General features: G+C 45.0%; 1 protein-coding gene across 1 annotated transcript; it reads left to right on the top strand.

Moving 5' to 3' along the window:
* The first annotated feature begins 1,309 nt into the window (after positions 1-1,309).
* Positions 1,310-22,494, top strand: rbp3 (retinol binding protein 3). The gene is made up of 5 exons (XM_041176112.1): positions 1,310-4,294; positions 5,057-5,247; positions 13,693-13,835; positions 13,948-14,259; positions 22,430-22,494. Exons 1-5 carry the CDS (start codon positions 1,310-1,312, stop codon positions 22,492-22,494), a joined length of 3,696 nt encoding a protein of 1,231 aa, XP_041032046.1.
* Positions 22,495-23,104: the final 610 nt, after the last annotated feature.

The raw sequence follows: 23,104 nt of genomic DNA, 5'->3' as shown, positions 1-23,104 counted from the left end.
ACGTTTCAAAATGACCATTGCAATGACATTCAGATTTACTGTGTAGATCACATCGAGCTCTGGGGTGCATCAATACAATGGAAAGAACGTAACAAAGACCTCAAAATGGTCATTACAGGATGTGTAATCTTCATCACGTTTAAAACTAATATGGTTCCACAATTGGCTACTTCGTTGCTCCCGATGTTAAGTATTTAAGTATTAGTTGTTATCGCTCCTTTCGCTTTGGTTACACTGACCCCGACTAATGGCTGCTAAAGCGATAAGCAGCCTGGGCTGCCAGCGTCCCTGTCCAACAAGTGCCTCCTATTGGCTGAACCCAATGGTAAGACACGGCCATATGTCGCTCGGCCGTGTTAAAAAAAAAGTTAATCACATCTTGTGCTGGGGATTAAAGTCACAACAGATTTCATTTACCTTCTGCAGCGAGGAAAACCTGGGCCGCTTAGAATAGAATGCAAACGGCCACAAGCTTACTGCTCAGTAAGACTCCACATTATGCCATGCAATTTACTGGGGCAATTGTAATCTCTTCGGAATACAACCCAAGGAGAATTAATATCGGAGTAGCAAGGTCATTAATAAACTCTGAAGACGAGTCATGCGGACTCGAAACGTTAACTCTTCTATCTCTCCACAGATGCTTGCCAGACCTACTGAGTTTTCCCAGCATTTTCTGTTCTTGTGGCATTAATAAACTGTTTATCGATCCGTATTTAGCACATTGAGTTTGGACTGATATATATTTTGAAGCGTTTCGGCTCCATAAGACACAAATTGGTGCGTCCGTAACCGGGGCTCTCCCTACGCAGATGCTGCTAGACCCGCTGAGTTATTTTTTAGCATGTTCTGCTTTTATATCACAAATTCGACAGGTTCTGCCTGGACTTTCTCTCTCCATCTCTCTCTCTTTCTCTCTTTCTCTTTCTCTGACCCTGCATTGGTTTGGCGCTCATTAGCTTGAGTTCCAGCTCGCCAAAGGGCTCAGAAATCTTGGACCCGCACCCCTGTTGGCGAAGGTTAATTTTTGTGCAGCTTTATTTTTAGACGATGGCTCACGCCGCTTTGCTGAGGCGCTCCAGCCTAATGAGATTAAACGTTTAAGTGACAATGAATGGCTGTAATCTGGTTGATGCGGTTCTCTGGATTTAAATCGGCCTGACAGTCTGCCTCCATCTCAGACTGGGGGATGAGGAGGGTGGCTTCGGGTCGCTGCTGCTGAGATATCGGGGCATTTTAGGATTTCTATTTTCGCCCCCCACCCCCCTCCCGCCCCAGGCTGGAGAGGGGAATAACCTCGCTGAGGAGCATGGCTGGGGGCTCATGCTTTTGGCTGACGGTTCTCTTATTCAGCTCCGCCCCGGCTGCTCAGATGTTCCAGTTCACCCTCATGTTGGACATGGCCGAAGTCCTGCTGGACAATTACTGCTTCCCGGAAAACTTGGTCGGGATGAAAGAAGCCATCAGGCAGGCCAACCAGAGCGAGGAGATCCTGCACGTGGCCGACCCCCAGACCCTGGCCGCGGTGTTGACCGCCGGGGTTCAGGGGGCTCTGAATGACCCTCGGCTGCTGGTCTCATACGAGCCAGGGGGGTCTCCCACTGAGACGGTGGATGTTCCTCTCCCAAGCCCCGAGATGCTGATGGACCTGGTCCAGCACTCCATCAAATTCGAAATCTTGCAGAACAACGTGGGTTACTTAAGAATTGACCACATCTTCGAGGAGGGGGTGGTCAAAGTGGTTGGCCCGGCTCTAGTGGACAAAATTTGGAAGTACATAGTTGGCACGGACGCTTTGATCCTCGACCTGCGGTACAGTGACAGTGGCAAGGTCTCTGGGATCCCCTTTGTCATCTCCTACTTCTGCGACGCTGACCACAAAATTCACATCGACTCCATTTACCACCGCCCGTCCAATTCCACCCAGGAGGTCTGGACCCTGCCCAGGCTGCTGGGCGAGAGGTACGGCAAGGGCAAAGACGTGCTGGTCCTCATCAGCAGGAACACCCGGGGGGTGGCGGAAGACGTGGCCTACATCCTGAAGCACCTGGACCGGGGGCTTTTAGTGGGGGAGCGGACGGCGGGAGGCTCGCTCAACATCCAGAAGTTCCGCATTGGCTCCAGCGGTTTCTTCATCACGGTGCCCCTCTCGAGGTCCATCAGCCCCATCACTGGACAGAGCTGGGAGGTGAACGGCGTCTTCCCAGCGGTGCTGGTCAAGGCGGACCAGGCACTGGAGAAAGCCACCTCCATCCTGGCCGTGAGGAAGGCGGTGCCCGGTGTGATCCGGAGGGTCACCGAGCTGCTGGGGACCTACTACTCCTTCGTGGACCACGTCCCCGCCTTGGCCCGCCAGGTCTCCAAAGTCGCCTACTCGGCCGTGGTTTCGGAGCAGGACCTGGCGGCGAAGCTGAACTATGAGCTCCAGGCCGTCTGCGAGGACCCGCGGCTGACCATCAGGGTCCGGTCGGAGCCCCACGTCACCCCCGCCCACGGCCCCGCCGAACCGCCGGGCGACCCGGGTTCCCTCCAGCACCGGTACCGGGTGGCGATCCTGCCGGGCAACATCGGCTACTTCCGATTCGACCGCTTCCCCGACGACTCAGCCCTGCCGGGGCTGACCCCTTCCCTGGCCGGCCAGGTGTGGGAGCCCATAAAGGGCACCGACCACTTGATCATCGACCTCCGCTTCAACACGGGCGGGAGCTCGGCCGCCGTCTCGCTGCTGCTCTCCCACTTCCAGGAGCAGGCGCCGGAGGTCCTCTTCTTCACGGTCTACAACAGGCTGACCAACGCCAGCACCGAGTTCTCCACCCTCCCCGACCCCGGGGGGGTCTCGTACGGCTCCCAGAGGGGCATCTACGTACTGACCAGCCACCGCACCGCCACCGCCGCCGAGGAGTTCGCCTACTTGATGCAGTCCCTCAGCAGGGCCACGGTGGTCGGGGAGATCACGTCGGGCACCCTCCTCCACTCCAGGTCCTTCCCCATCGACAGCACCAACCTGCTTCTCACCATCCCCTTCATCAACTTCTTAGACAACAATGGAGAGTACTGGCTGGGCGGCGGGGTGGTCCCCGATGCCATAGTGTTGGCCGAGGAGGCGCTGGAGAAGGCGAAGGACATTATAGTCTTCCATGCTGAAGTCTTCAAGCTGGTGGAGGACACGGGGAGTCTTTTAAAGGTCCACTACGCCATCCCAGAGGTGGCTACCAGCGTCAGCGCGGTGCTCAGCACCAAGTGGCTGGAAGGCTCCTATCGCTCGGCCGTGGACTACGAGTCCCTGGCCTCCCAGTTGACCTCAGACCTGAAGGAGATCTCAGGCGACCACCGACTTCACGTTTTCTACAGCGACGCCGAACCCGATGTGCCGGAGGACCAGCCGGTGAAAATCCCTTCGCCCGAGGAGCTCAGCTACATCATTCACGCCCTCTTCAAAGTGGAGGTGCTGCCGCGCAACGTGGGCTACCTGCGCTTCGACATGATGACCGACGCTGAGATCATCAAGGTCATTGGCCCGCAGCTGCTGGAGCAAGTGTGGAACAAGCTGGTCAACACCGACACCTTAATTATTGACATGAGGTACAACATCGGTGGCTATTCGACTGCCATTCCCATCTTGTGCTCTTATTTCTTCGGCTCGGAGCCTGTCCGCCACCTGTACACAGTGTTTGACCGCTCCACTCTGTCAAGGTCGGACATATGGACAATGCCCCGGGTACTGGGTCAGAGGTATGCCTCTCATAAGGACATCTACATCCTAACCAGTCATATTACGGGTTCTGCGGCAGAGGCGTTCACAAGGGCGATGAGGGAACTGAACAGGGCAACAGTGGTCGGGGAGCCGACCATAGGAGGGGCCTTGTCCGTGGGCACTTACAGGATAGCAAACAGCAACCTCTACGTGTCCATTCCGAACCAGGTTGTCTTCAGCGCGGTCACTGGGAAGGTATGGAGTGTTTCCGGAGCCGAGCCGGACGTCACGGTTCAAGCCAACGAAGCCCTGGATGTTGCACTTGGCATCATCGAGCTACGAGCCAAAGTGCCGTGGATTGTCCGAACAGCCGGGAAGCTGGTCGCCGATAACTACGCTTTCGCCGAAACCGGTGCGGGGGTGGCCGGGCAGATCGCCGAGCTGGTCAACCAGGGGAAGTACAGCATCATTAACTCTGAGGTTGAGCTGGCTCAGGAATTGTCAGAGGACCTGCAGAAACTGTCGGGCGATAAACATCTCAAAGTAGCGCACATCCCCGAAAACTCAAAGGATCACATACCCGGTGTGGTTCCGATGCCGGTAGGTTTAACCTCCCTCCTCGGCAACGCCCTTTTCGGAAGTGAAACGTGCCCCCACTTAAGAAAATGAAACAATGTACTCGCTATTTGGCGTTTATTGCCAGGGGAAGAATATAAAAGTGGGGGAGTTTTACTGCAGCTGTACAGGGCCTCGGTGAGACCACATCTGGAATAGTGCGTGCAGTTTTGGTCTCCTTATTTTAAAAGGATGTGATTGTGTTCCAAACAGTTCAGAGAAGGTTCACTTGACTCATTCCTGGGATGAGGGGCTTATCCTATGAAGAAAAGTTGATCAGGTTGTGCCTGTACCCATTGGAGTTTAGAAAGATGAGAGGTGATCTCATTGAGACATGAGGGTAGATACTGGGAGGATGTTTCCACTTGTAGGGGAGACTAGAACTTAAGGATGCAGTTTAAGAATAAGAGGCCTCTCTTTTAAGATGGAGATGAGGAGAAATTATTTCTCTCTGGGAATCGTTAATGTGTGGAATTCTCTTCCCCAGGAAGCAGTGGAGACTGGGTCTTTGAACTTATTCGAGGCTGAGTTATATAGATTTTTGATAGACAAGGGAGTCATGGGTTATGAGGGGCAGATAGGAAAGTGGAGTTGAGACCACAACCAGATCAGCCATGACAGTATTGAATAGCAGAGTAGGCTTGAAGGGCCGAATGGCCTACTCCTGCTGCTAAGCCCTATGCTCCTGTCTTCCTATGTATTTGTGTATATTAATTACAACCTGGTTTGTATGTCCTTTTTTCCTAGATTCCACCCCCTGAGATGTTTGAGGACCTAATCAAATTTTCTTTCCAAACGAAAGTGTTTGAGAATGCCATCGGCTACCTCCGATTTGACATGTTTGGTGACCTTGAACTCATTACCCAAGTTTCAGATCTAATGGTGCAACATGTCTGGAATAAAATTGCAAACACCACTGCGCTGATTGTGGATCTTAGGTAATGTACGCTGTAACATTGACCAGCCGTTGCAGTGTTCCAATTCCCCTTCATAGCCTGAAAGATGTCAAAATTGTGCATAACTGCATGGTTCCTTCTGCTGTGTGCCATGCACTGTCAACAACTCATGTCAATTGTATTGGAGTCATCTAGGCACTCGCATACTCTTCAAGTGTTAGGTATGTCACATATCTAAGTCATGGTCTGTGGTAATAAGCTTGGGCCTGATTTTAGCTTGAAGTGAATGTGTTTTGAGCAAGATAAAATCTCACCTGGTTTGAATCTCCATTGCAATGCTATAATTGGTCCCCGTGCTGATCAAATGCCAGGGGCCAAAAATATTCCAAATCAATCAAGAGTCTTTCTGCAAAATTATAGTCTCACAAAGACATCTTGCTGACCTCCCCTGGTTTACCCCATGCCAACCAGGCCAGATTACAATTGGAACTACAGCTGGCACAGGTACAATGGGCTAAATAGGGCCTCTCTCTCTACTATATGGTTCCATGATTTTCTATGGCTGCTTCTCAAATAAATATGTGATCTCCCTGTGCGGCATTAATTAAAGGCAAACACACTATAGTCTTACAGATCATAACCATCTCAGTTAAAATTGAATCCCTGCATTTTGCTTTTGCTCCAAGAATCACAAAGGGAAGATCCAAAGCTATGCAATCCTTGGAGGACTCTGCTTTATAAACGGTTAGTTGATACAGTAAGCATCAGGCAGCATTTCAACTTTGTGCAACCAATTGCAACCAGACTGCAAGTTTAGGATCTATGCGAACTTGCTTTATGCATCACATTTGGACTAAACATGTGTAATGTCAATTGGATGTGAAGTCCCAAAGAGACATTGAAGTTCACCAAAGTGAGATGGCCTCTGATAAGGATTCCCTCTTGTTTTTTTTTTAGTGTCAGGATTAAGCCTGATTCCGAATTTAGGCTCTAATTACATTACAATTACAATCTGTGCAAATTAAATAGATATGGGATTGACCTTATAGCTATAATGTAAAATAACTACTAGAAAAGAAATAATACTAAATATACAAAATGGTGCTGATTTTGGTACTTATTCCCCCTTCCCCCACCCACCACCCATTGATTCTTTTTATCTGATTCCACCTGCTCCGATGCTCCTGCATCTCCAAATCTGAATTCTCCTCCTTACATTTTCCTCCTGTTCCCTCAACTTCCTAACCTCTCTTTACTTTTTACCAATTTCTCCCCCTCGCAGGTCCACTAACTTAAAAAACTCTTTTTATCCATTATAACTGACGTTTGGGAAGGCTGCTCCCACAATAGCACTCCCATATATTTGCATCATGAGAAGGCTTGCAGCAAAAGAGACCGAGGCTGCTTCTCGTAAGGGTGCCAAAATGGATAGACTAAATGAGAAGCAGAAACACACAAGGAGAATATTTAAGGCAGTGGAACCACAGTCCACAGAGGCAGCAAATGAAAACCAATGACAGCAAAAAACTTGTCCAAGTGATCAAGTCTTCCAAACCACTTTATTTGCAAATAATATCTACATTCTGAGATTGGTCAGCTGTCACCATAAATGTTGAGGTTTGGTTTGTAGACCCTTGAATTTGCCAATGAGCAACATGCCAACTAAACATGTTTCTCTAACGCTCTCTAAACAGTTGTAGATTTTAACTGAATGTATGGAATAGCAAACAAAAGGTTGTCATGCTAATGCAGGTAAGTGCAATCTTTGTTAATGTCATGTGCAGTGACAGAGATGAAGCAATATAAATAATAACTTAAGTACTTTAATAATGCAATACAGTACTTCCAAAAGAGTTACCCACAGGCTGTACAGTGACCTCAGTGCAGAAATGCGCCATAATTCATCTTTTTTCCCAGGTAATAAGTGGAGAGTAATTATAGATATATATACTATTCACAATTACAAGGCTCTAGTTCATAATTAAACAGTGTGACGATATAAGCCACAGATGTGTGGCTGATCTGTAACTTGCCTTGATCATTCATTAGATAATATAAATCAATTTTTTCCACTTACCTGCACCGTTGACAAAGTATATGTTTTAATGCTGCTGTTAGTTGGACACACAGGCAAGTGCACTATTCTTAATTCTGATTGCCACAATATAGGAAGGATGTGATTGCACTACAGAGTGTGCTGGAGAGATTCACCAGGATGTTGCCTGGGCTGGAGCATTTCAGCTATGAAGAGAGATTGGATAGGCTAGAATTGTTTTCCTTGGAGTCAAGAAGGCTGAGGGGGGACCAGATTGAGGTGTACAAAATTATGAGGGATAGATAGGAAGAAACTTTTCCCTTTGGTGGAGGAGAGAATAACCAGGGGGCATAGATTTAAGATAAGGGGCAGAAGGTTTAGAGGGGATTTGAGGAAAATTTTTATCAGCTAGAAGGTGGGGGGGTAAATGCAACTCACTGCCTGAAAGGGTGGTAGAAGCGGGAACCCTCACAACATTTAAGAAGTATTTAGATGAACGTTTGAAATGCTATAGCATACAAGACTATGGGCCAAGTGCTGGAAAATGGGATTAGGGTAGATAGGGGCTTGATGACCGGTGTGGACATGATGGGCTGAAGGGCCTCTTTCCATGCTGTAAACCCTATGACAATATAACGGCAAATCTGACTTCCCTTCATCAAAAAGGAAACACTAACAATGACTGAGATATGCGGGTACTGAACTGCAGGGATATTTTCAAGCTTTCAATAGTTGTCTAGAAATAAAGGATAACAATAAAACAATAATTGATATCAGCCCAGATTTTGTGTAATGTTAAGAAAACTGTACATGCATGCACATAAGTTGCTGCCATGGATTCTATGCTTCTCCAGAGTGTGTGCTGTTGAGGTCTTCCCAACACGCCTTTCTTAAGCAGTTAGAGAATTAATGAAAATTTCCACCTTTTTGCTGTTAGTCCTGCTGTAAAAACCCTTAAAAAGTTAAACCTTGTTAAATGTAGTGTAATTGAGCTTTTAATGGTGTACTAAGTTCATTGCTCTTTAGAAGAGCCAGCAGGGACATGATGGGCCAAATGGTCTTCTGTGCTGTAATGATCCTTTAATTCATAATTACTATTAGAGACCCTCAATGGCCCTGAAAAACTAATTTTATGCTTGCAGAAAATTAAATTTCTGCATTATAAAAACATTCCATATATTCTTAAATTTATAATGTTTGTTTATGATATTTTAGCTTCTAACTTAATCCAAACATAATCATGTATTTTGCTATCTGAGAATTTAAATTAAAAGTGAAGGGAGTTTGCATTTCTAACTTCCCTGTTTGCTGTTGGTGAGAATACTTCAATGTGATTGGTGGCTTTGTCAGGAAGGTTTAATAATTTTCATAATGTTATTGGAATTTATTGTAAAGTAGAGTAATAGTGGGGTCCGTGTCTATGGGTGTGTGGGTTTGGGGTGGGGGGACTTAAATGAATTAAAGGCAGCTGGTCTGAAGGCTTTGATGTACCAGAAGATAAGCTAAGTTTGAAATGTTAAATAGGTAAACCTAGGGGAAGTTTTAGAATGTGGGGTGTACAGGGAACATTTGAATTTTTAAATAAACCAGAATAGCTTGAATTCAAAATAGGGCATGAAATGTTTCACCTAGCAAGGAGAAGTTAAGAAACAATATTTTTCCCAAAGATCATTGGTAAAATTGGTACCAAGATAGATTTTTATTATTAGCAAGGTAAAGACTTAGTGAAATAAAGGGGATTTGCATTCAAAGGGGAAATCTGTATAAAGGAGATGAAGTTGTGTAAAGGAAAGAAGGAGTTCTAAGATCTAACAAGTGTGAAAAGCCTCCAGCCTCTATTTACCAAGCTGCTGTCTGTAAGAACTGAAGTTAAGAAAACTCACCCTGAATTTGACTGTTCCGGGTATCATGTTACTTTGCCTGGGTCTTTTGTGTTTTTACTATTGCCTTAATGGAGATGTAACTGGGAGTTAGATTAATCAGGTGAGCTAGAAGTTATTATAGTAGTAATTTGTAAACCTATGTATGTGTTTAAAATCATATTTTTACTTAATAAATGTTTAATTTAGTTTTTTAAAAGAAACCTATAAGACTTGGTGAACTTATTAATACTGAATTCAAAGCCCACATCTCAAAATAAGCACAAGTTGCAAGTAGTTGTGACAGCTGCTTCAAGTTTCCCTCTGGGATTTGAGCATTTACCATCTGCTGTGCCATAACAGGCTTACTCTACTTGTTGCCATCACTGCTGCTGGTTAGCTGGAGATTCCCTTTACTTGTTGCCAGATTTAAACTGCCATAGAGGAAAGTAGAAATCCAAACCAGAGATTGCTACATCTTTGTGGACAATAATCTTCAGAGTCAGCAGTGAGCACCTTTGTTTTGCCACTGACTGCAAAACCCAGCCCAATGTAATGACTGAGCAAGGTGAATCAAAACACTTCAGAATGCTAGTGATATAATGAGCTAGATATTGGTCTTTCGTTTCTGTGGATCTAAATGCAAATCTAGCCCAGGCTGATTGGATGAAAGTCACCTCAGCAAGCTAGCTGTAACAGTCCAATATAACATGGATTTGGTTGGACACCACTGACTTTCAGAGAGATTGTGCACAAAACTAACCATAGTTTTGAATAAAATTGGGAATCCCATCTAGAGATCCTAAATGATGGCTGCCATGGTAAGTGGAAATGGCAATATAGCAGAAGTGCAACAGAGGGTGCTATTCTGAAGTTAAGACTACAGCAGATTGTTTGGGCAGAATAGATGGGGATTCAGGGTGCATTCAACTTCATTACACCAAGTGTAGCTATATTGGGGAGCTTTTTTATTCTTTCATAGGACGTGAGCATCACTGGAAAGGCCAGCATTTGTTTCCCTTCCCTAACTGCCCTTGAGAAGGTGGTGGTGAACCACCTTCTTGAACCCCTGCAGTTCCTCTGGTGTGGGTACACCTACAGTCCTGTTAGGAATGGAGTTCCAGGATTTTGACCCAGTGACAGTGAAGGAACAGAGATATGGTTCCAGATGCTGAATGACTTGGAGGGGAACTTGCAGGTGGTGGTGTTCCCATGCATCTGCTGCCCTTGTCCTTCTATGTGGTTGAGCTCATGGGTTTGGAAGGTGCTGCCAAAGGAACCTCAATTAGTGCACCTTGTATATCGTACACACTGGCATCACTATACTTCAGTGTGGAAGGAGTGAATGTTTAAGGTAGTGGATGAGGTGCAATCATGTAGTCTACTTTGTCCTGAATTGTGTCAAGCTTCTTGAGTTTTGTTGGAGCTGCACTCATCCAGGCAAATGAAGAGTATTCCATCACACTCCTGACTTGCACCTTGTAGATGGTTAACAGGCTTTGGGGAGTCAGGAGGTGAATTACTCACAGAATTTCGAGCCTCTGGCCTGCTCTTGTAAGTTACAGCATTTATATGGCTTGTCCAGTTAAATCTCTGATCAATGGTAACACTCAGAATATTGACAATGGGGGATTTATCTATGGCAATGCCATTGAATGTCAAGGGGAGGTAGTTATATTCTCCCTTGTTGGAGATGATCATTGCCCAGCACTTGTATGGCACAAATGTTACTTTATACTCATCAGTCCTAGTCTGAATGTTGTTCAGGTCGTGCTGCATGTGGACACGGCTAATTCAGCTTGATACCCCCAAACTGGAAAATGTTCTGTACATGGATATTAGTATGTTTCACCTTAGTGAAAACAGCTGCACTGGAACTAATGAGGTTTCACACTATCGAATGTTGTGTTGTCTTTGAATTTTAACAATGATGTTCAGGCTGACTGACTATGTTGAATTTCATTTGATTACAGAGGATTTGTAACCAGTAACTTGGGGGTTGTTCTTTTCAACTCTGATTAAGATGATATTATTTTAAAAACTTAAGTTTTGTTTTAATACATTGAAATCTGAGAGTTTTATTGATGTTTTCAGAATTAAATTCAATAGTTCCATCCATTTAATCCTGAAAACTATAAATCACTGTCCTCACGTTGCAGTATTAAACCCAAAGTCATAATGTGTTGTATTTGATAAGATCTATTTCTAACTGTATCCTAATATGGTTGTATAAATAGTAACAGAATGTTACACCATTACTAGTGCTATTGCACTCAGGAAGATGCTTAAAAATGAGATGCCGTTCTTTTATGCGACTCTAGAAAATAACATTTTGATTATTGCCAATGTTTAAGATGAAACTGATGCTTGCTGCATTCTGACCGCAAGTGGAAATACGTGTTTAGTAATTACAGTTGTTCTTTCATGTCACGTGACCAGAAGGTCAGTGCTGCAGGATTTTTTTTCTGGCTGATATCATTTGGAAATTAATCACTATTGTGGTGGAATATGACAAAAAGGCAAATCCATCATGTGCAATTGAATGCATTTCTTCTTAGAAAATCATAATATGGGCAGGCAGGGTCAACATGGTTTTGTAAAAGGGAAATTGTGTCCAATTAATTTATTAGAGTTTTTTTCAGGAAGCAACAAGCAAGGTGGATAAAGGGCAACCTGTAGATGTGGTGTACTTGGCTTTCCAGAAGGCATTTGGTAAGGTGCCACATAAAAAGGTTACTACACAAGATAAGAGCACCTGGTCTTGAGGGTAACATATTAGCGTGGATAAAGGATTGTCTTATTAACAGGAAGCAGAGACTATGGATAAATGGGTCCTCTTTGGTTGGCAAGTTGTAAGTAGTAGAGTGCTTCAACTATTTACAATCTCTATAAATTACTTGGATGTAGGGATTGAAAATATGGTAGCTAAATTTGCCAATGGCACCAAGAGAGGTAGGAAAGTAAGTTGTCAAGAGGAGGTAGAGAGTCTGCAAAGGGATATAGACAGGTTAAGTAAATGGGCAAAACATTGGCAGATGTAATTTGGGAAAATGAGAACTTGTCCACTTTGGCAGGAAGAATAGGAAAGTAATCTGCTATTTAAATGGAGGGAGATTGCAGAACTCAGGGGGATCTGGGGGTCCTAGTATATATGAATCACAAAAGATTAGTATGCAGGCACAGCAAGTGATTGGGAAGGCAAATGGAATGTTGGCCTTTATTGCAATGGGAATTGAATATAAAAGTATGGATGTTTTACTGCAGTTGTACAGGGCCAGAAATAGAATACTGTGTGCAGTTTTAGCCTCTTGATTTTAGAAAGGAAATAATTGCATTAGACACGTTCAGGGAAGATTACCTCACCTTATTCCTGAAATGAATGGCTTATCTTATGAAGAAAGGTTGAACAGGTTGGGCCAAACCCATTGGAGTATAGAAGAAAGAGAGGTGATCATGCAAGATCCCAGGGGTGTATATCAGGAGGATGTTTCCTCTTGTGGGGGCACTAGAACTAAGGGAAATGGTTTAAGAATAAGAGGTCTGCTTTTTAAGACAGAGATGGGGAGATTTTTTCTTCTCTGGCAGAAGATGGTTAGTCTGTGGAATTCTCTTCCCCAGAAAGCAGTGGAGGCTAGGTCACTGAATTTATTAAAGGCTGAGTTAGACAGATTTTTCATAGTCGAGGGAGTCAAGGGTTATTTGTGTGTGTGTATGGGTGGGTGGGGGGTGCGGGGTGGTTACAGAAGGGAAAGTGGAGTTGAGACCCCAACCAGATCAGCCATGATCTTGTTGAATGTCCGAGCAGGATCGAAGGGCGGGATGGCCTATCTCTGCTCCTATGTTCAAACTGAAAATGGAACAGCTGAGGTGCCTGCCTTATTTAGAATTACATTCAATCTCAAGTTTCCCTTTGCTTATACACATACTCTGCATCCAAATCTTTAACGTATATATTTGAGCAAGTTGATTACTGATACATTTAAGTCATCAATAATCGAAGCATGAATACAAGGGGTTATAATTTCCTTCTTTAAAAAAGGCGTTGGTGTCATCTGATGGTAATTGGAACAAACCTGCAAAATACTTTCTGAATTTACACAAGGGAGCAAAACTGCTTCATGGCTGTAATTTCTAGACCATCGAGGGGGTGTAACTGCTCTGTCGCTGAAAGGCCGAGACAACTGCACGGCTGAAGTCAAGGATTGGCGGTGCAGGTACATAAACTATAGAGGGTCATGAGGACTCGAAACGTCAACTCTTTTCTTCTCCGCCGATGCTGCCAGACCTGCTGAGTTTTTCCAGGTAATTCTGTTTTTGTTCAGGTACATAAACTGCCCAGTTTGACATGAATCATTTAATTCCGCACAAGCCTGGTTAAGGATCATTGAGGGTTATGTGTAAAATAAAGCAGCCTCGACTTTTGAGTGAAAGACTCGAAGGAACAACAATCCATCGGGGTGGCTCATTTAGATATCTGCTCAGTCCTTCACTCTCCCTGTTTTAACTATCCTGGCTGCTGTTCGAATATGTCCGAAAACGCTAACGCAAATTTTCTCGAGGTTAACTAATCCAAGCCTGTGTTATGTCGTGTAGGTACAACATTGGGGGGCCTACCTCTTCCATCCCAGCCCTCTGTTCTTATTTCTTTGACGACGGGAACCCGGTGCTCCTAGATACTATTTACAGCAGATCTACTGACACGACCTCGGAACTATGGACCATTCCACGGGTAGCAGGTAATTGATCAAGGACTGCATTCCTTCTTTGTGTGTGTGTGTGTGTGTGTGTGTGCCATTTTTGTCATTGCTGCCCTGTTTGTATTTGTTGGTTTTGGTTTTTTTTGGTAAGGAGAGCGATATGGCTCGAAAAGAGAATTAATTCTCCTCACGAGCAACTTCACTTCGGGGGCAGCGGAAGAATTCGTCTTCGTCATGAAGAGACTGGGGAGGGCCCTGGTTGTCGGCGAGCTGACGAGTGGAGGCTGTCACCCTCCGCAAACCTATCATGTGGACGACACCAGCCTGTACCTGACCATCCCGACCGTCAGGTCTTCCAGCCCGGAGGGAGTCTCCTGGGAGGGGACAGGAGTCGCACCCCACCTCGAGGTACCTGCTGGAACAGCGCTCGAGAAGGCGAAGGAAATTTTGAGAAGTCACTTAAGTGGACATTCCTAATTTACTCCCGCGTAGCTTCAGCACACACACACACACACACACACATATATATATATCACATAATTGAGTTCAAGTAGCTCACCATGCCCTTCAAATAGAATCAAAAACAGAAAATGCTGGAAAAACTCAGCAGGCCTGACAGCATCCGTGGAGAGAGAAACAGGGTTGAATTGCTATGGCCGATGCAGTTGGTAAAGCGGAGTCATTTAAAATTCCCAGAGGGAAACTTTAAACAACTGTCATAACCAATAATTTTAAGTGCTATGTTCGAGCTGCCACTCTAAATTCGGGAATCAGACCACCAGTTCTCGAGGCTTTACGTGAAACTAATTGCAACATTTTATTAATTTACACAGGTTAAAATATACACACACGGCTACAAATAATTTATAACAAATTCCCAAACTAATCTCCACTAAGGCAACAGCAACCCATAGACTTAACCAGACACCAGGCAAAGCATTTTCACCTTAGGAATTCAAAACGAGGTTCTTTTCGCTGTGGAGCCAGCTGCCTTTTGATCTCAAGGTCAACTCTGTTTCTCTCTCCACAGATGCTGTCAGACCTGATGAGTTTTTCCAGCACTTTCGGTTTTTGATTCAGATTTCCAGCATCGGCAGTATTTTGCTTTTACCTTCAAATAGATTGCCAGCTGTGTTAGGGCGAAGGAGTTAAAACGCAATTGTCCATCTGTGGGCACACGTGGTACAAGTTCAAGGCCCACACTTCCCAGTTTGTACCACCCACTGTGAAATACATAAACCATCGCATTTCATTAACTGTTCTCCAGCAGTTCAAACGTGTGTTATAATGTGTATAGACTAATGCGTGCTATTAGAGAGAGTGCTCCCCAAATTCGAACCCAGTTCCATGACATTATCGCACAGTTAGATCCCTTCATCTTGCTCCCCTTGTTTGTGCTTGGCTGCGATCCATTGGCTATATCTGTTGCAATTGTTTCTGGTTTACCTATCATTTGCTTTCTTACAGTCTGGGTGATAATCCCGTTAACTTCATTTTCTCATCAATGAATATGGTGCAATGTTTCAGGGAAACCCTCATTATAATTTTGAGGACACTGTGTAAATCGCCGGCTGATACAATAAAATGTTTAAAATTAAGATTTGGAGAAAAAGGTTTGATCTGCTGTGGTGTGTTAATCAGTGTCTGGGCCTAAAAGCAACTCTAATTTCTATTATTCCTATTAAAACAAGTTCAATATCCTTAAAATGGTATCTATAGTTAAACATATTAATGTGAAACACATTTATAGAATCCAAACAACGAACTGTTCACGTTCGGCTCTGAGAAAAGAGTTGAACACGTTGAATCAAAATGTGATTAAAACAACCTTAACTAAAATTTGAATTCAATCAAAATCTGGAATTAAAAGTCTGATGGTGATCACAAACCATTGCCGATTGTCGTAAAAACCCATTTAGTTCACGAATGTCCCTTTAGGGAAGGGAATCTGCCATCCCTACCTGGTCTGGCCTACACGTGACTCCAACCCCACGGCAATGTGATTGACCCGTAAAATGCCCTCTGAACAAGGGCAACTGGGGATGGGCAATAAATGCTGGCCTAGCCAGTGACGCCCACATCCCATGAGTGAATAAGAAAGGCAAAGGGCTGGAGATGGCTGGAGCCGAGTGCACCAAGATCATCGTTTTAATCCCTTGAAAGTGAACGTTTGGGCAAGGTTTGATATAATTCATCTTTCCTGGTCACCCATAAACTGGCTAACTCGTCCGGGTTTGGTACAAGCGGAATCATCCGGGCCAGATGACCCTGAGCGCCTTTTCCAAACGGTTTGTCCACGGTTTAACATGTCCACGATTAGCATTGCCTGGAATTGGGTAGGATTTGGTGCCAACGGGTCGGGGCAAGCCTACCAGGGGAGGGCGGGGGGGGGGGGGCGGTCACACCTCACGACTTCACTATGCCCGGTCTTGGCTGCTGCCACTCCTGTGTCACCATGGGCCTTTACTTGGATATCAGTGCGGTGTTTAATTCTTCATTTTAATACGGTAGACTAAAGTAACACGGGATTAAAGTCCACAATAATACCCCGTTTGCGAAGTCGATAACTGGAAGTGAGGAGCCAAACTGTAAACATAAGTCTATCAAATTTCTTCAGCAAACATATTTAAATCTAAATAGCATTCTGTAATTTATAAGAGAAAAAAATTAGCGCAGGAACCTGGAATTGAGTATAACGGGCACTTATCGCTACAGTTTGCCATTTAACATTCAGACCACAACAAAAGTGTCGGTAGAAGGTGTGTTGCTCTTTAATATCCAGATAATAAAATATTACTTGCTTGTTGTGAACTTTGTGGTCCGTCTTCTCAGTTGGAGGTGCTAATCACTCCTTTTTGATTGGCTAAATATTTTTTCCCCCTTTCGAATGCGTGAGTTTCTGTTTCTGTGATTTACCAATCAAAACGCGCAAAACCGCTCTAGAAGTTTCTGCCCAATCACGTTGCAGGAGACGTTGGCCAATCGGGTTGCAGCCTCCTCGGAAGTCCTCGCCAAAGATGGGAGTCCGGAAGATTTTTAAGAACGGAAGGAGAGAAACTAACGTTTCATGGTCGGTGTTTCCCGACCTACTAAATGTTCCAGGATTATCTGGTGTTCTTCTTGATTTCGAGTTTCATCTTTTAATAAGTGCTGCTTGAAAACGTGTGTATTGCTTTGTGATCCTGGAAGTAATTGCTTGCAGCTCCATATTACGTCACATTGATGCCTGGTTTTCCGAAGTCTGGACTGAGGAAGCCCAGGGACTGTGTCCCAGTTCTGCTTTCCTCGCTGCCCGTTCGTTCCCAGTAACCCAACTGAGGTTAGCTTCCCCCTCCCCCACTTCAGTCCCTTTGGGCTGGGCAATCCAACTAGTTTGGGAGGGAAAAAGAGACACAGAACCCGGTGTCCTATCCCCTTCTTAACATGCCAGTAACACCACTGGAAATCCGCTACTTAATAGATTTACAGTTTAATTCACGATTTTTAAAACAATTTAATCTCTTAAAGGATGGCAGCATTTGTTGTCCATCCCTAATTGCCCTTGAACTGAGTGGCTTGCTAGGCCACTTCAGAGGGCAGTTAAGAATCAACCATGTTACTGTGGATCTGGGGTCATGTGTAGGTCAGACCGGGTAAGGATGGTAGATTTCCTTCCCTAAAAGGCATCAGTGAACTGGAAGTAAAAACAGAAAATGCTGGAAAAACTCGTCAGGTCTAGCAGCATCTGTGGAGAGAGTTAACGTTCAGTCCAATATAATGCTTCTTCAGAACTGAAGAAGGTAAAAATATGATAGGTTTTATACTGTTTAGAAGGTGGTGGGGCAGGTGGATTAACAGTCAGGGATAGGTTAGAGGTGGCGAAAATTAAATGACAAAGAGAGTGGTAAAGATAGCATTAAAATCTAAAGCTTTGGTTCAGAGTAGGTGTTAATAGAGGAATAAAGGTCAGCACTGGCTGAAAGCAAAATAGCAGAATGTGTTAATATCAGAGAAAGGGCCAGTGCTGTCTGAAAGCAAAAACATGAGAACAAAATACACCAGCTTCTTAGTGACACACTCAGTGAACCAGATGCATTTTAGAGAACAGGTCTATCTTGAAACATATTATCACTAATAGTTCTAATTCTCTTTATTGTTACATTGCATCATCACAGACAATTAATGATTCCAAATGCTGTTGCCAATTGTTACCTTCATCTCCCCTCCTGCTTTTCAGTCAATAATGGTGGCCAGTATAATTTCACATTTTACCAGCCACATCTATTAGAATAGATAGGTGCTTGATGGCCAGCACAGACACATAGGGCCTGTTTCTGTGCTGTATAACTCTATGGCTCTATATAGTTGGTAGCACACGGGCCTCTGAGTCAGAATGTTGCAGGCTCGACTCCCAATCCAAAGATTTGACTGCAAAAAAGCTAGGCTCACAATCCAGTGTAGTACTGAGGGAGTGCTGCACTGTTGGAGGTGCCATTTTTGGGTGAGGCATTAAACCAAGGCCCGTCTGCCTACACAAATGGAGGTTGGTTAAAAAAAAAACAAAAATCCCATGGCAGTGTTTGGAAGATGAGTCGGGGAGTTAACCCTGGTGTTCTGGCCAATATTTATACCCAAATCACATCACAAAAACAGTCTTCATTAAATTGCTGTTTGCCGGAGTTCGCTGTGTCCAAACTGACTGACGGCTGCCCCACATTACCGCTACATTTTGAAGTGACTAACACTTCACAAGTACTTCATTGGCTGTACAGCGTTTTGGGACGTCCTGTGAGGCCATGAAAGCTGCTATAGAAATGCAAGTCTTTCTGCCTTCGGCAGGCCATCCCCATGACGTTGGCGGCCTCCCCGGGCAGCGCAGGGATCTTAATAAAGCGGGCAAGTGACCCGCCTCGCAGACGGTCGCTGGAAAACTGCTCAGGTAGCGGGACAGCAGCCAAGAGCAGCCCTGGTGCCGTTTCCCGCTACTTTACCATAACCGCACCACCGCCTGCGGACTGGTAAAATTCAGTCCAATATCTCTCTATGTGGCTCGGTGTCATGTCTTCTGATGCTCTTTGGGGCGTGTTTTTATTATTTTAGAGGCACTACATGAATGTAAATTATTATTGTTGCTTTTTTTTTTGCCTTTTATACGTGTAAATCGTAACCACAATAGAATGAATGGCCTCCTTTGGATGACATTGGGAGATTTTCACAATTCCGAGGAGAAACTCCAAGGATTTATTGGAGGCAGAGTTAAGTTTCTCAAATGGCTTGTCGGCGATGCCTTATATATTCGCACCTGAAATACAAATCCTTCTTCAGAAACCAGTGCACACACGGTTCGCCACACTGCCTTGATCCTTCTCCGTCCTCACGAGCTGATGTGCCGCGCGGTAACTTTCCTACAGTCAGGACAACACTTCAAAAGCACTCAATTGGCAGCAAAGCCCCTTAGGATGTGCAGGGCACCATATCATTGTAAGTTAATATAAAAGCGAAATACTGAGGATGCTGGAAATCTGAAATTAAAACAGGAAATGCTGGAAATACTCAGCAGGCCTGACATCACCTGTGGAGAGAGAAACAGAGTTAACGTTTCGAGTCTGTACGACCCTCCTTCAGAGCGTTATGTTGTATAATTGCAAGTTACAGTGGCTATCCATTGAGAATATTGTATGATTGGATGGCACAATCAAAGTAATTTTCTCCAAAAGGGTTGATTGGTACATCTCAAAGCTAAATTCTACGGCGCCAGTCACGATTCCCGATCAGCAGTGATTGATGGATGAATATTTACACGGTATCCGCATAACCATGCATTTCAGGACCGGACTGAAGTGGGAGTGGGGGGGGGGGGGGGGGGGTGGTGGTTTGGCTACGGTTCCTGTACATGCTGGTCTGGGAGCAGACAAAATGGATCACTCTGCAATTGGGGCTTGATAAATCTCTCAATAATCATCGCTTGAATTTCGATTCAGATTGCTAACCGGATCCGGGATACCTTAGACAAAAACAAAAAACTGCGGATGCTGGAAATCCAAAACAAAAACAGAATTACCTGGAAAAACTCAGCAGGTCTGGCAGCATCGGTGGAGAAGATAAGAGTTGACGTTTCGAACCCTTCAGAAGGGTCAACTCTTTTCTTCTCCGCCGATGCTGCCAGACCTGCTGAGTTTTTCCAGGTAATTATGTTTTTGCCCGAGATACCTTGCTTGGCTGTGACCAATTTAAACGGCTGATCAAAAGCAGAGTTCCTAAAACCTGGAAATAATTGTAACACTCCTGGGAAAAGATACTCCTTTCAAATATTCGTTGCCAGGCTAGTGTTGTGACCGGGTTCAACGCCATTGACGAATGTGTTAACACTCACACCGTGTTAAGGCAAAATGTTAAATCAACTCTCAGAATGTAAAGCAACAGCTAATGTAAGAGAACATTGTCAGGCTTTCGCTTCTTATCTCAATACTTCAAATCAACTGATATCCAAACACCTGTAACACTGACCCTGAATGGCCAGTATCTTGGGGAAACAAAGCCTGCAAAGCCTCCACATCCATCAGCCACTCAGTAAAATAGTCCCCCTTCACTTTGGCTGATTGACAGAAATCGTTTTGCATTCAATGGAATGTATGGGTTACGTTTCTTTTTCTGGACTTGTCTACCGTTCATTATTGTTTGTGCTTTGGTCTCTATTCAACCACTATTCGACAGCACAGCGGCTTCTTACACTTGGCAGGTACGTTAAAGAACATGGGCTTAACTACCCCAAATCTTCGCACAACCCTATCAGAGTGGATTAGAGCGCTGCATGAATTAGACCAGTTTTCCAGAGTGATCAGTCATGTGTTTATATGGCAATTTGAAAGCAATCACGTGGCTCTGTTCGACAGATGATCGGCAACACACTTAATAATTTAGAAAGCTGTTGTGGAAATTGATTTTGTACAGTCTCCATATCGTGCTCGCCTAATGTCAAACTGTGCAATTAATTTAGGGGAGCTAAAATACAAGAATGAAGACATATATTGTAACAAGTAAATTGCAGATATTTACAGTGTATTCTCAAAAAGTAATTACCCAAACGTAAAAAAAAATGAAATTGAAGATCGCTTTATCAGCTGCAGATTCTATGCTCGGCACTAAGTTAACAGGATTTCAAAACAGGACTTTATTACTGTACATAACTGTGTTTAAGTGGTTGTTCCACGCGACGTTTGTACTTAAGTGCATTTATCAATGGGCAATTCAAACTGATTTTTCTGAAAATGCAACTTTGATTACACTAACAGTTTTTTGTATCCCCGGTTTCTATTCCCGTTCTGAATAAATCGGGGGGGGGGGGGGGGGGTTGCAAGGTTATTTTTGACATTTAAGATGCTCAGGCTGCCATTGGCTCGATTGCCAGCCTTAGAACTGTTCTAGGCCAGTAAGACTAGTTCACTCTCGTCTGTCTCTTAAAGGATGCTATTCCCGCTCGGAATCAGACCTCCAGAACATCAGGTCAAAGTTCCCTTCCTTCAATTTTAATCCAGATCTCAATTGTGAGATGTCATGTGCCGCGACAGATGATGGCGCTCCCTAAAGAATTCATTACAGATTGGACATGTCAATTTTTCCTCCCTCCTTCTCTGGCTCAGGTAGTCGGCTGCGTATTCCTTTTTGTGATGCGACCTCATGTGAAAGACCAGGTCAGAAGTCATTCGAAAGGACGCGTTGCATTTCGCGCACCAATTCTGAGCCGAGACAGCAAACGAGGTGTAGGACGGGGGCAGCAGAGTCAGTGAAGAGGTGGACTGCAGCTGGACTCCCACGGGCTTGGGCCACATGTCGGTGCTGTACAAAAACGGGCTGTTGGCGGTGACGCTCGTGTGCAGTATGTGGGAGTTGCTGAGGTCGGCGCTGATGAATTTGGACCCCAGCAGGTTGGCGTGGAGTTGACTGGAAGCGATGGACTCGGGTAAATCCCTAGCGCAGTCGGCGTGGGTGTGGAGGGCGTGGGCCAGGAGCAAGGAAGGCCCCCCCTCGACTGTCCGTCTGTTCGGCTGACAGAACGCGCTCTTCTGTTCTTCCCTGGCGCTGGAAGGCAACACAGAAGAGAAGGCGCTGCCGGTGGAGCTGAGAACCACGCCTGTTGTCAGACCGACCTTCCTGGCGAGGTCATGGCCCCCCTCTTTGCCGCTGCCCTCCGTTTTCTCAGCTTTACCCTTTTCTCGCAGGCGTCGAACCTCGGTAAACGCACTCGTGTTATGTTGCGCCGAGTCCTTCTTCAGCAGAAACTTGTCCGAGTTGAGTTTCCAAACGGAAACGGCAAGCGCCGGGCAGACGCTGGTGTCTTCTTTCGAAATGCCGCCCTGCTCGAAGACCAAATTGTTTGTTTTTTCTAGCAAAACCGTTTTCCTGATTTTGTCCTCCTCGCCTCCGTCTTGCTTCCTCTTGCTGGAGCTCCGCTCCGTCAAGGATCGCCCCTCCTCCTGCCCGCCAGGCTTCTTCTTGGAGTGCTCCAGGTCGTGGGCTATCCTGTGAAAGTTGGTCACCCTCTCCTTGTCCTTGACCTCGGTGACCTTGTACGGCTCTTTAAACAAAGCATTGTGACCAAGCCCGGGGGCCTGAAAGTCTCTCCAGGCGAGATAGTCTTTCCTCTTACCGCACAGGAATCGAACGTGGGCCAGGTATGGATTCTCATATTTCAGTTCCTGGTCACAGTCCACGCACCTGAAGGCTAACACAGCGAGAGAGAGAGAGAGAAAAAAAATGCAGTTAACCATGTACCGCTGCTGCATCTCATTGCATCCATATTTCCTTCACAAAGTAGATAAGAGGAATAAAGTTTTGCGCGTGTATCCTGCCTGCCATGCCCTCAAAGCGCTTTACAGCCCATGAAGTACTTTTGAAATAAAAGCAAAATACTGCGGATGCCGGAAATCGGAAACAAAGTGCTGGAAAAACTCAGCATGTCTGGCAGCGTCTGTGGAGAGAGAAACAGAGTTAACGTTTCGGAAGAGGGAGGGTCATACAGACTCGAAACGTTAACTCTGTTTCTCTCTCAACAGTTGCTGCCAGACCTGCTAAGTACTTTCGAAATGTTGTCACTGTCATTGTAGGAGTCCCAACTGCCAATTTCCGACGGAAGAAAATGAGAAAATAAATGAGGAAATAAAATGAGAATGAAATAAAATGAGGATAATTGAGAGGACAAAAATGAGAAGTAAGAAAATGAACAGATAATTTGTTTTTAGTGATATTAATTAACGCATTAATATTGTTCGAGGCACGAGGGAGGATTCCTTTACTCGTCTTCCAAATATTTTCATGGGGTCTATAGGGGA

The sequence above is a fragment of the Carcharodon carcharias genome, chromosome 28 (genome assembly GCF_017639515.1).
Source record: "Carcharodon carcharias isolate sCarCar2 chromosome 28, sCarCar2.pri, whole genome shotgun sequence".
NCBI lineage: Eukaryota > Metazoa > Chordata > Chondrichthyes > Lamniformes > Lamnidae > Carcharodon > Carcharodon carcharias.
This window is presented reverse-complemented; position numbering and strand designations above follow the sequence as displayed.

Excerpts from the sequence above, each read along its gene's own strand:
- rbp3 (XM_041176112.1), top strand. The coding sequence starts at position 1,310 with ATGGCTGGGGGCTCATGCTTTTGGCTGACGGTTCTCTTATTCAGCTCC. Across the intron at positions 4,295-5,056 it reads CCGGTGTGGTTCCGATGCCG|ATTCCACCCCCTGAGATGTT; the intron begins GTAGGTTTAACC and ends CTTTTTTCCTAG. Across the intron at positions 13,836-13,947 it reads GACCATTCCACGGGTAGCAG|GAGAGCGATATGGCTCGAAA; the intron begins GTAATTGATCAA and ends TTTTTTGGTAAG.